The sequence below is a fragment of the Vulpes lagopus genome, chromosome 13 (genome assembly GCF_018345385.1).
Source record: "Vulpes lagopus strain Blue_001 chromosome 13, ASM1834538v1, whole genome shotgun sequence".
In the NCBI taxonomy this organism is placed as follows: Eukaryota; Metazoa; Chordata; class Mammalia; order Carnivora; family Canidae; genus Vulpes; species Vulpes lagopus.
The window spans coordinates 562,329-576,106 of NC_054836.1; the positions used below are offsets into that span (position 1 = coordinate 562,329).

Here is a 13,778-nt window from a genome sequence, read left to right on the forward strand (position 1 = left end):
TCAAATTGCATAAAATAGTCAATATGACTAGTTTAATTCTATTCTTAGAAAACAAGAAATCACTAAAATTGTATAAAAAATTATGTGTGTGTATATCTTCTTCAGTAGAAGGTCTATAGCTTTCCTCAGACTATCTGAGGTTCTAAGGTCCCCCACGTTTAAAAAATCTGATCCTCGAAAGATAGGAGTAAAACAACATGATGATGAAATGCTGCAAACAAAAATAAACTGGGAATTTAATGATGGCATTCTGTCAAAACAATCTCATTCCAGAATCAAAAAGTGAAATATTGTGCTCTATATATGGCAATATGAGAAATAAAGAAGTAAAACTGATACAAGATTATAAAAATAGCTTATTGGTTTTAAAAGTCATACTGATTTCAACAAATAAAACTTAGAAATATTCCTTCATTTCAACTTACCAAATGGGTTTACTTAGTTACTTATCCAGAATATTGTACACAGTGAGCAGTAGAGATACTTTACAAAAATGAGAGCTGCATGTGTAGCAGGACTTAAGATACAATTCACTTCCTGGGCACATCTGTAAGTTTTTAAAATAGGATACTCCAAAACATTTCTGTCACCTGTTTTATCAGTCATAAGCACTTTAAAAAGGTAATATTCTTTCATGGCAGGATTAAGTATGTCTGGAATTCTAGATATGTATCAAGTTTTCCAAACTTTAGCTAAGCTCCAGTTTCAACTGTTTGTTGGTATACTTGGGAAATGTGCCAAATGGTGGAAAAAGAGCATAAGCACACTGTAGATATAAGTGCACAAGTCACTACTGGAAACCATACACCATACCCTGCCTGGCTCTGCTACTACTTATCTATTTGAACTTACAATCATTTAACTTCTGTTTTCATTTGGTTCATCTATTTAAACAAATGGATAACTGGCACAGTAGATTATGAGGATCAATTACAAAGAACTCATCGGATCCATCTGTCCCAATCTAGAACAACAGTATCTTGGAAATCAGCTTAATTAATACCTTATTAGAAATTTCTAAATAGGCATATGATATGCTTACTTTTTCAGTTGATCCACATCAGAGTTACTCTCTGGCAAGACTCTGATTCCCCGGCCGTAACTGGTACCCCCATGGAGATGAAACTCTAGAGCTAACAACGTTGCCTGGTTCTCTGAATTCAGTGACTGAAGTTTGCTATGGAGGCTATAAATTCTAAGAAAGCTTCCAACCTAAAAATACATTATTTATTGTTTAGAAAATGAAGAAAAATCAAACAATTTCTGATACATAAAATACTTAGCCAAAATGGGGCATAAGACCAATAATCAGGAGTCCTGACTAATCAGAAAGAATCCTGGTATGTTATCCTGGTGTGTACAGAGTATCACCCCAAGGACACTGTATCAAAACTAAAACATGTGTTCGTTCGTGTGTGATGTGCACACACACATGTATGTATACATACAAATGTACGCGTGTGTGTGTGTGTATATATATATATATATGCATGTATATATGTATGCCTAGACCCATGGATATACATCTACATTAACTATGTAAGTGCATATATATATATGCATATATATATATTCATCTATATATGTTTTTTTTCAAATGGAAGACATATATCCATGTCTGAGATATTCAAGTATGACATAAGATTGAGTCTTAGCATTGATAAAATACAGTAGTTAAGAAACCCACTACGTAAATCAAACTCAAGCCCTCTATTTGATTTAGAAAACTGAGTCTTCTGAAAATAACTTGTTTTAGCTACTTAAAGGTAAGATTTAATTAAATACGATTGCTAAAATACTCTCATTATGCAAATACTAGAAAATTTTTTAATGTAATATAAAAATATCCCCCTATTCCACAAGTAATAATAAATATCCCCCTAGTCCACAAGTTTTATGGAAAGAAAGCTTTTGTAATAAGCACTGTGTCTTTACACCATAACGTGAAACACATTCTAAAATGAGTTCAAATACAAGATTAAACCAATTATAATTTTAAACTAAATGTTCCGTAATTTTAGAGGTCTTGTTTAGTCTTAAAAATGTCTTTAATTATAGAGTATTTGATATTCTTTTAATGTAGAAGACTTAAAATGACAGATGCAGAATGTTTATCAAAGAAATTGACGCCTACTCAAAGGAAGAAGCTATATAACTTTTTTCCTCTCAGTCATGTTTTTGTGAGAAGGAGGTAGGGATTTAGGTCTTTTTGTCTCTGATTCTTCCACTGACATCTACCCTGCAGGGGAACAGGGTAAAAAGTCAGAGAAGGAAAATACAGAAAGCAAAAAATAAAAGAGAAAACTGATTTTCCTCATGGTCTCCAAAGTACGATACTGGAAAAAAAAAATCAGTCTACTTCTATTCACTTTTATCTCACTCTTTCCAACGTTTATTATTCTATGATTCTTTTTAAATATAGGTTATACACTAATACAGGACATGTTTATACAAAGCACTGAAAATGGGCCGAAACACATGCAGGTACGTGGCTGGCTCAGTCAGTATAGCTTGTGACTCTTAATCTTGGGGTCATGAGTTCCAGACCCAAGTTTTGGGAAGATATACTTAAAAAAAAAATTAAAAACCACCTCCCTCTAAATAAAATGCTCTGTATAGATATAAAAAAAAGTTTAGGGGCGCCTGGGTGGCTCAGTCTGTTAAGCGTCTGCCTTCAGCTCAGGTTATGATCCTGGGGTCCTGGGATCCGAGCCCTGCTTCCAACTCTCTGCTAAGGAGGGACCTGCTTCTTCCTGTCCCTGCCACTCCACCTGCTTGTGCTTTCTTTCTCTCTCTGTCAAATAAATAAAATCCCTAAACACGTGGAGAAAGATATCATATTCATAAATGAAAAGTTTCTACATTATAAAGATAGCAATCCTCCCCCAATGAATTAATCTTTAAAATCAGTGTAATTTCAATCAAAATCTCCACGGTCTTTAATGGAATTTGAAAAGCTGATCTGAAAATGTATATGGATATGAAGCACAAGTCAAGTTTGAAGACTACACTGGGGTGGGGAGGAAGTTTGCTTGATCTACAGAATATCATTTAAAGACTAAGCTATAAAAAATAAAAATAAAGCTGTAATAATTAAGACCCTGTGGTATTAATGCAAACACATATATGAACATGGATATAACATCAAAGAAAGAAAGCAAATTATAGAATAATACATATTCCATATGCATTTTTCAGAGATGAGTACATAAAAGCATAATAAACATGTGTACATACCTACATATTAGGATAAAAAGAAAGAAGATACTAGGGAGCAAAATTTAGAATGAACAGACATACAAAGAAGATTCAAAATGTAGAGATTTATGTCCTAAAAATTAAAAGTACCTGAAAATAGTGTGGCAAAAACATTTAAAAATGTTAAGTTTAGATGACATGCACATGGGTATTTATTGCATTAACTTTTCTACTACTGTCTTTCATAATAAAACAGTAAAGATTAAGAAAGAATTTATTTATATAAATAGCCTATCAAGATGACAAACTGTTATTTCCAGAAATTCCTTCTGGAGGCAGCATTGTATTTTTTTTTAAAGCTTGCTAAATATACTATGAAATGTGCCAGATGCTCTACTATAATAGACACATATTGCCTCATCTTGTCAGTAATGTGGTAAGATTCTAAAAATGTGAGTCATAATAAAAAATTATAAAAATATACTTTCAAAAATTGTGATAAAAGTCCATTTCAAAAAAAAAAAAAAAAAAAAGTCCATTTCAGTAAACACACAAAATAAAGCAAATATAGCTATCAGGAAATTGCTATCCCTTTAGAAATAATTTTAATCTTCCACAAACTATCAAGAAATTCCCTTTAAGTTTAATGTTTTAATTACCTGTGTATGTCTGAAAACAATAAGTCGAACTGAGAGTCAGCTCTTGGGACACTGAAGGCTAAAAAATATATATTTTTTATAATTACTTTTAAATTGTGTCAGGATAAGACTAATGATTGGGAATACACTGCTTTAATTTCTGGACAAAAACTTTGAATTGGAAGTTTGTGTGTGTGTGTGTGTGTGCGCGCGCGCACGCATGCATGTGTGCCCATATATATGTGGGTTTGTGCATGTATGCTTGTGTAACACTTTTAAAAAGCAAAATTTATGAGAAATGTTAAAGGCAATTACAATTATAAAATGTATTATATATAAAAGCCAATTATACTTTAAGATTGCCTTAACTATTTTCTTTATTAAAAAATATTTTTTCCCTGTTCCTATTCAATAAAAATCTGTTCCATGTATTTCAGTATCAATTTCAAACAGTTGTCACCAAGTGCTGATAAGAATTCATTTATATCAAAGTCATCTGACTCTGGGGATTTCTTAAGTTAATTTAATATCAAATGGTTCTTAGAACAAATAAAATGGGATGTCAATATACATTTAATAAAAGCCAACAGATGCATTACTTATACAGAGAAAATCCTTTTCATTCTCCTATTACATTGCAGATAAATAATATGATGTTACAATATCTTTTGAAAAAGATGAATTGTGTACTATATTTCTAATAATGTGTGCTCAGAGCACCCTCTAGTGGGTGAGATAAAGCAGACAAAAAGGGAGCTGAAAAAAAAATTGAAAATTCAGTGCTCACTGATTCATTCATTACTAGCAGATATTATTCACTTCATCCTTACTAAAAGGAAAGCACTGTGCTAGGCGGTATTCAATAACTTAGACAAGGAAATCAGGACAAGCAAGGGGGGGGATAACAGAAAGACCTATAAAAGCAGCATAAAGAGAGAAGGGAATTACATTGTGAAAGTAGAATTTAACAGAAAATGTAAACCTTTTTCATTCATAAGAACTCTATTATTTTTTTTTTAAGATTTTATTTATTTTATTTGAGACAGAGTGAGAACAAGGTGGTGGGTGGGGCGTAAGCAGAGGGAGAAACAGACTCCCTACTGAGCAGGGATCTACTGCAGGACCCTGAGATCCTGACCTGAGCCCAAGACAGATGTTTAACCAACTGAGCTGCCCAGGTGCCCCAGAACTCTATCTGCATTTAAAAGACTTTGAGTTAGCTTTATCATTACATTTATTTTTAAAATAAAGTAATCTGTGTAGAGAAAATCAGGGAAAAGCAGCAAAACATGTATTTTCAACAGCCAATTTTCTCTTGATATTTAGGTATGAAAACATGTACACACACACATACACAAAGGACAAGAAAGTTCAGTTATCACTTTCCTAGACCCTCACTTTAACCTAAATTTATTGACTTGAGTTGGATGGGCTTATTTGTAATGCAGAGTAGGAGGAACTATTTCCTTTTCCAAGAACATTTATTTACAAGGGAAAACAGGGCATAAAATTCAGATCTAAAACAACTGCAATTCACTTTTACTGTTTTCTTCCGATAAGCGGGCCATATAACTTTCTATAAGTAGGTTGTACAACTCCCTAAAGGTAGAATGGAAGCTATTTGCAATAAACAGAATCATTTCTTTATACTGCTTTAAAAGGACTGGCTCTGGATGCAAACACTAGATTCAAATACTGGCTTCATCCACATAGCCATGAAATCTTGGGCTTAAGATTGCCTTAACTATTCTTTATTAAAAAAACTTGCTTGGTTTTCTAATTTGTAAAATAGGAATGGTGACAATGGTGACCAACTACACAGGATAGTGCTAAATATATATGATGTGCTTACCAAACATTACTATTGTTATTAATGATGCCATTTGTTGCTAGAAAAGATATCTGCAAATAAAAAAATAAAATATTCCCAATAGTAATAATCAAGAAGTGCCATATCTGAAGTTTACTTTTACCTAAAAAATAACTCAGAAGCAGTGAGCAAATTCTAATAAACTGTACAGTACAAACATATAATTTATGATATATATTAGAAGTGGATTAACAGTTTATTAAAATAATGAGTACAAAGTTGTACGCTAGATTTTGAAAAACCAATTAATAAAGCTTAACATTTAAGCTTACACATTTTTTATACAATTTCGTACAATAAAATTTTTCCTATTTTTATAGTAAAACTGTGTACAGCTTTAAAATATTCAAGAAATATTCTTTATAATTTCAATAAGTTGTTTAAGACACTATAACTTAATGCATCTTCTAATAATTTATTTTCAATATATTTTACACATTAAAAATTAAAGTTAATTTCTAGACCTCAAATATCTGTAAATGTGATTTACCCATCTGTAAAAACAAAAAGAGCAAACATCTGCTACTCAACATCACCTTTAGAGATTTTGCCACTTGAACATGATTATCGTAGACTAAAATGTCCACTGTCAGATTCTGCAGCCGATGGATATGACTTAAATCTCCTTCAAGTACAAGGTCTTGTATTAAGACTCTCCATGATGGGAACGGGGTCCTGGTGCCATCCCATACCTGCCATAACAGAGTAGAGCAAAGTTTAAGGATCTTTTTGTGTAACTGTGGAGACTTTTAGAAGAATTTTATTTGCGATAACATAACTTAAAAGTAATTAAATGTATTCCCTCAAATATCTGCTAAACCTTAAATATGGTGTATGTTCTGATAACATGTATATAAAAGGACTATCTATGTAAAAGGACTACATAGATATAGGACATGTAGAAAATACAAAGAAGAAAGAAATTCACACTGCTTAGAAAAAAGTATTAACATATTGTTGAATTTATCTTTTTACCATCTTATATACAAACCTTTATGACTGTATCTGCTCATTTTCTTAAGTATGAATCCCTAACTTTTAGGAATGTATCCTAAACTTCGCTCATTTTTTCACTTTGTTCTATTTTGGAAAAGGCCTTTAAAAGTACAGATAGGAACATTCTGTTTATATCAGAGATTATGAATACAAATGAATGAAACTCATGGGTGCTGGAAAAGGAAAAGATATACTGAACTGCTACGTAAGCTATGCTGAGATAAGGATGCAACAGGGCACAGGATGAGTAAATATGCACCATGCCATCTTTTTTTTTTAATTTTTATTTATTTATGATAGTCACAGAGAGAGAGAGAGAGAGAGAGAGAGAGAGAGAGAGAGGCAGAGACACATGCAGAGGGAAAAGCAGGCTCCATGCACCGGGAGCCGACATGGGATTCGATCCCGGGTCTCCAGGATCGCGCCCCGGGGCCAAAGGCAGGCGCTAAACCACTGCGCCACCCAGGGATCCCCTGCACCATGCCATCCTTAAGATGCAAGCTAGCCTGTGCTGTGCTAGGCCCTTTGTTATAGAAGGGCATGACAAAAGACATCTGGCATGAGGTAAGAATCCCTCTGTATGTAAGAAATTTGGCTAGGCAAGAGAAACAGGCTTGCTAAACAGAAAACACTACATTTCTACAGAGTACTTGTCTGCCAGTGTCCACTTACAGAGGAAGTATTCAATAACACTGGTGACTAGGCCAAGTTTCAAATAAATAATCATTGAGTCTGGGTCACTCACTGTTCCCTAGATTATTCAAAGAACTAGGACAAACACTTTGGAACACTTACATGTCGCAAACATTTGTCTCCACTTGGAATTTGTTCTTTCATTTTATGTTACTGTTTTTATGACTTTAAAATAGTTTTACAGACAAATCTACCAGTCTTTTGGGGGAGGAGCTGAGAGAGCAGTGTAGCTACATTGCTTTTATGCTTCAGTTTTAATCACTTACAACCCAGTCTTGCTTTGTTTTTTAATGACTTCTGGAACTTTTGTAATTTTGTATCAAAACTTAATCTGTTAGAAATTGTGTATTATATATAGATCTGATTCTTTTTTCAAAACAGGTAATAATCACTATTTAACAACCTATCAATTTGAAATGATTTTTAATGTTATTTTTATCATGCATATATTATATGTATAATGTATAATGTAAGGTTCCCAATCTTTTCATCAGTTTTACTATAATCTTAATTAATGTAACTGAACAATATGCTTTGATATCTGATATGGTAGAAAACGACCGAGTTTCTTTGTCAAGTTTTTCTTGTCTTATTTTTGATCATTTAGTGTTTCTAATAAATTTCAGAACCACTGTCAATTCAATAAATACAGTTATAACAAAAATGGCATTTCATTAAAAAAAAAAAAAAACTTTAAAAAAGAATAAAAAATCTTTTAGTAGTCCTAACTTTTCTTTTATGCTCCTCAGTAAATCTTTTTAGTTTTCTTCACAGACGTTCAGGGATTTCTTGCTGTAACTGTCTTGTTTTACAGTCATTGTGATGTTGAAATAACTTTTGCTCAATTATATGTTCTATTTGTTACTTATATGGAACAAAGCTGTATTTCACTAATGTTTTAAATCAGCTATGTCACTGAATAATTTTATTAATCCAAATAGCTTTTCAGTTCATTGTTTGGGTTTTTACATCTTAAAAGTACTGATTTTTTTTTCATTCTTTTAAAGATAATTATAACTCTCATTTTTTTTATCTTAGTGAATTCTTGAGATTTCTTGAACAACGTAACAGAGAAATAGTGGGTATTTTTGTCTTGTTCCTGGCATTATTGACAGAATTTTACCACTAAACATTTTGATTAATTTACAGGAGAAATTGTTTATCGAGTTAAGGAGGTATACTTCTATTTTGCTAAACATTTTCACAAATATATTTAACATTCACAAAGAGGATTATAGTTTTCTTTAAAAATAATCATTTCTGATTTCTAAAAATAAACTGGATTACAGTATATAATCGTTTTAATGTGCTACTGGTAAAACATGTCTCTAAGAATAATTAAATTAGTATCATAGTTACTAATAAAGGAAACTGTACTACTATCATATCCAGGATGAGACAGGAAATAATTGTTACATTCCATACCTCACCTTGGAGTAATGTCTGGCTCTTTTTGTGTTTAAAACATAATTTAAAAAGTTATTTCTGGTATGTGATAGGAAAATCAATTTCAGAAAAAAAAAATCACTCAAAATTTGACTTCCCAGAGATAACATGAGTAAAAATATTGCTATATATTCTTCTTAATGTATTTTTACTATGCATATAATACATTTTAGTATGTAAATAAAATTGCATTAATTGCCAAGTAGAATTATGAATATCCATATTAATAACTATGTCTGTAATGTCATTTTATTGAAAGAGTATTACATAATACATTACTACTTCACATAATTAATTCTATTGTTAGTAATGAATTTTTCCAATTTTTATTACTGTAAGAAATATAAGAATATTCTTTTAAATGCAATTTTCCATATTTACAAAATAAACTTAGAAAACTTATAAAAATAAATTTAGAGAAAGAAAACTGTTGAGTCAAAGAGTATACAGACTTCTGAGATTTATTTTAATTGTCCTCAAGAAATTCACTTCTGAATGCTGTATTCTAAAATAACATCGACATGAAAGCTGTTTTCACTTACCTGAAAAGGCTATCTATAAAAATGGGATGCAGGCATATGTTTTGTTGCTTTAGAGTGAATGCAGATTCAGCCATGTCAGCTAAAAGGCTGCAGATTATATCTCAGAATTTAAGAATTTTCTAACACAGCAGTCAAAAGATGGGGGTATACTCTGCACAATAGATTACTTGTCATCAGAAACATTCAGTGATTAACAAAAGCTCATTTGTTAAGAATGTCACTTTGAGCAGAAACTATGACTGGCTGACCTATGATTCCTTCTAACTTTGGATGATTTTACTTTGCTTTAACTTCAGATGTCATACTTGACCTAACTTTTTTATAGCACGCAATTAATTTTTTTCAGAGTGCTTACAACTTTAAAAAACTTCGTCTTTTATTCAGGGATTTCTATCTTCCCCATTCCTTAATAAGAGCAAGCTATAAATGATAATTAAGGTAAACCCAATACTTGCCCAATACTTGTGCCTCTGTATTGTTTCTTTTCCTATTGTTTCAAAGAGTCAGAAGCTAAAGAAATAACCATAGGAGCAGAGGTGAAGCAGTGTTTGTTTAAATGCATCCTGCCTAGGATGAGTAGGTGAGGATTAACATCAGACAACTGTCTTTTTCAGAAGCCATTCATGAGTAAATTGGGGTATGTAAACAAAGATTATATGGTCTTATGTTACTTTTTAAAAATCATGATGATTTAAAAACAAAAGAGAACAAGAATAAAAATAAATACTTCAAAATCGTCTGTGATCTATCCAATGAAACAAGCAGTGAAATGACATGGGAAGAAAACCCAACATCCACGAGCCAAGAAAATAAATGAGAAGGAAGGATACCTTGACAGGGAAGCAAAAACATGCATATGTAGAACTGTAACTAAACTAAAACAGTAGAAAATAACTATATTTTATTAATTCTAAAATAAAAATAAAGCATAAACTATAAACTATTGTAATACTACTTTTCTCTGGAAGTATAAAGAAATTCAAGAGTAGAGTTGCATGAATATCTCAGCTCATCATAAATTGGTTAAGCTGGATTTAAAGTTCTTAATATAATAACACAATATGCATACTTATCCCATCAAAATGAAACATAAACTCTTATGTAGGTGGTGTTAACTTACAACTTAAAGTATTTAAAATACCTACCTTTAAAAGAAATGATGCTCCATCCACTTCTGCTTTGCCCAAGAGCTGACAAGTCAGGTCAAAATACTGCAATGGTTGAACATCACACAATTTTACTAATGTTGAAGAAGGTGAAATATGAGTAGATGCCCAAACACGTAAAGCTTCTACCATTTTCTGGTCCTCAGCAGTGAAGTTAAAATACTTGCTTGAAGTACGAGGTATGACAGGAGCTCCCAAAGTCCCTTCAAATGTCAAAGATGCAAAGCCAGAGCTGGTGATACCTTGAGTTTCATTTTTATATACTTGGATCTAAGAAAGTTGGGCAGAGCAGAAAACAAAACAGCTTACCTATGCAGAACCCAAGAACTGAAGAAATTTGAGAGATTATAAATTCTGCCAGCATAGTTGAGAGGATATAATTATTTAATATGTTCATTTAATTAACATACAAAATGATAAAATCAACTGGGCTGTATCAAGATCCACAAGCACCATACAAACCATAAAACACTATGTAATATTTATTGGTCTTTTTTTTTTTTTATTGGTCTTTTTTAAAGATCTAGATGATCCACTCCCTGACCCTATCAGGTTTGCACTTTTACATTTGTTACTTTTCTTTTTTTTTTTTTTTTTTTTTTTTTTTTTTTATGATAGTCACAGAGAGAGAGAGAGGCAGAGACACAGGCAGAGGGAGAAGCAGGCTCCATGCACCAGGAGCCCGACGTGGGATTCGATCCCGGGTCTCCGGGATCGCGCCCTGGGCCAAAGGCAGGCGCCAAACCACTGCGCCACCCAGGGATCCCCATTTGTTACTTTTCTTACTAAGGTATAATTTACAAAAGGAAAAAAGATGCTAAGTGACCATTACTTATGACTGTTACAAGGAAAACTAGAACACTTAAAGTATAAGACTTCAACTTGACTAAGATGCAGTGAGGCTATGATTTCAATGCAGTGAGGCTATGATTTCAGCAGACTGAGAGCCAAGATCATAAACAAAGACTCTGGCTTTCCAATTCTGAAGCTCAGCTAGTGGACTCATGTGTATGTCCATTTACCATGGTTGTATCTTCTTCACAAAGAAACCTTTTTGTCCTTATGAGATGCATCCCTTTTTAATCTCCTGTAATACTCTGATATTAAAACAGTGTTTTCATTTTCTTTATGCTATTGTTTGCTTGGTATAACTTTTCTACAGTTTTACTCACAACTTGTTTGTGTCTTCATTTCTTGTAGGGAGTGATATTTGTTTTAGCTTTTTAAATTCAGTCTACTTTTCCCATACAAAAGGGCTGCTTAGTCCATTTACATAAAAGTTATTGATATGGTTATATTTTACTATCTTATTTGTTTTCCTTTTGTGTCTCCATTTTTGCTTTTTAAAAATTTTGCTTTTCTATTTTTCCTTTTATCTTATTTTGAACTTATTAGTATTCTGTTTACTTCCTCTGAGCTATGAAAGAATCCTTATATCAAAGTCTACTTGGAATCAATATAGTTCTACTACATAATCCCTACTTTCCATATCACATTTCCCACATGTCCATATCTGTTTTACACTTTCTACCAAAAGTGTAATAACCTCTGAAGGTACTAACCTTTCAACAGTATGATTCCATTTAACCATACTACCATCCTTTGTGCTATCGTTCATATTCTTTTACATATTTTATAAACTCCATCTTCCTAAATGTTTTTGTTTTTCTTTAAAGCAGCCATTTATCTTTTAGTGAAATTATGGGAAGAACTACAAAACAATATCTTTTACCATTTATTCACCATTTCCTTTTTTTGTTTGTTTTTAATCATTTCCTAATCATGAAGTTTCTGATTAGTAGCATTCTTTTTTGTCCTGAATACCATCCTTTAGCATTTACTTGTAGTGAAGATACACTGGCCATGGATTCTCTCATTTTTGAAAAACATTTTCTCTGGATACAAAATTCCAGGTGAATAAATTATCTATCACCACTTTAAATTTATCATTGTTCTGTTCCTCTCAAGATGTCTGGTATTATGGTTTCCTATATGGAATGAATGTCTTATTTCTCTGCCAGCCCATATGAGGATCTTTTTTTCAGATCTTTTTCAGTGGTTTCACAGTGATTTGGTTAAGTGTTTTTCTTTGTTGTGCCATGCATGGGGTGCACTGAGTTTCTAAAATCTCTAGGTCCATGTTTTCTATCAAATTTGGAAAAGTTCTGGTTGTTTCTATTTATTTCTATAAATACTTTTGTTTCCCATTCACACGGCTTTCTTGTGCATCTCAAATGACATGTTTCACCATTTAATATTATTTCACAGGTCCCTAAGGCTCTGTCAATCTTTTATTTATCCTTATTCTTCAGAGCAGATAACTTCTATTGATCTTCAAGTAAACATGATATAGCTAATCTATTTAGTCTATCCCAGCAAATTTTCCATTAATAAATAAAATTAATATTAACATATATATTCAGTAAAAACCATGTATTAGACTATTTATAAGCAGCATAATATCCTCATACTTACTGAATGTCCCACAGATTATATAAATTCTGATGCATTCACACAATGGAATACCACTTACCAATGAAAATGAACAAAGTGAAACTATATGCAGTAATATGGTTGAATCACACAAGCATAAGCCAGACATTAGAAAACAAAACCTAGAGTCTATTCTCTTTAGAACAAATAGAACTGAGATGTATATTCTACTTCAATTAATAGCAATAACAACTAAAAACATTAGTAGGGAAGAGTGTACTGTCTGAAAAAAGTGTGTGTAGGAAATAAGTTATTTTTTGAAGTTGGGATAAACCTGAAATATAGTGCTACAAGACAATACTTCTATTTCTTTTTTAACTTTTCACAAATATTCTCTACTGTTCTCCTATTCTCGAGGAAAGACATAAGAGATTAAGAAAGGTAATTCCCACCAAAGCCAAGAAGAGAACACTTCCAGAATATTTTGCTCGCTTATGAGCATCGCACTGACCATGAGAGACACAGATAAACTGAAGCATTACAAAAAAAAAAAAAAAAAAAGACAACCAAGATAATGAAAGAGCTTCATGGAAACCCATGTAACAAGAGGAAAAGATGAAGGGATTAAAATGCTTAAAACCTAAACCTGAAAATATTAAAGTAATTTCTTTTTAAATTACATACTATTTAATAGTTCTACCTTCATATTAAAGGTTTTCTTACATATAATTGTTTGACAGCTAGCATAATTTTAAAAGTACCAAAGTATCTGTTCATGCTTTAATACATTTTTCAT

At 32.1% G+C, this 13,778-nt stretch overlaps 1 protein-coding gene across 8 annotated transcripts in view; it reads right to left on the reverse strand.

The window, feature by feature from the left end:
• The window catches only part of POT1 (protection of telomeres 1), an 80,503-nt gene that overhangs the window by 22,628 nt on the left and 44,097 nt on the right, over positions 1-13,778 (reverse strand). For all 8 annotated transcript variants that reach the window (XM_041728038.1, XM_041728041.1, XM_041728039.1 and 5 more), the window contains 3 exons: positions 10,529-10,819; positions 6,243-6,398; positions 1,043-1,212 (listed from right to left, as the gene is read on the reverse strand). In XM_041728038.1, coding sequence (XP_041583972.1) covers positions 1,043-1,212; positions 6,243-6,398; positions 10,529-10,819 — 617 coding nt within the window. The remainder of the gene's footprint in view (positions 1-1,042; positions 1,213-6,242; positions 6,399-10,528; positions 10,820-13,778) is intronic.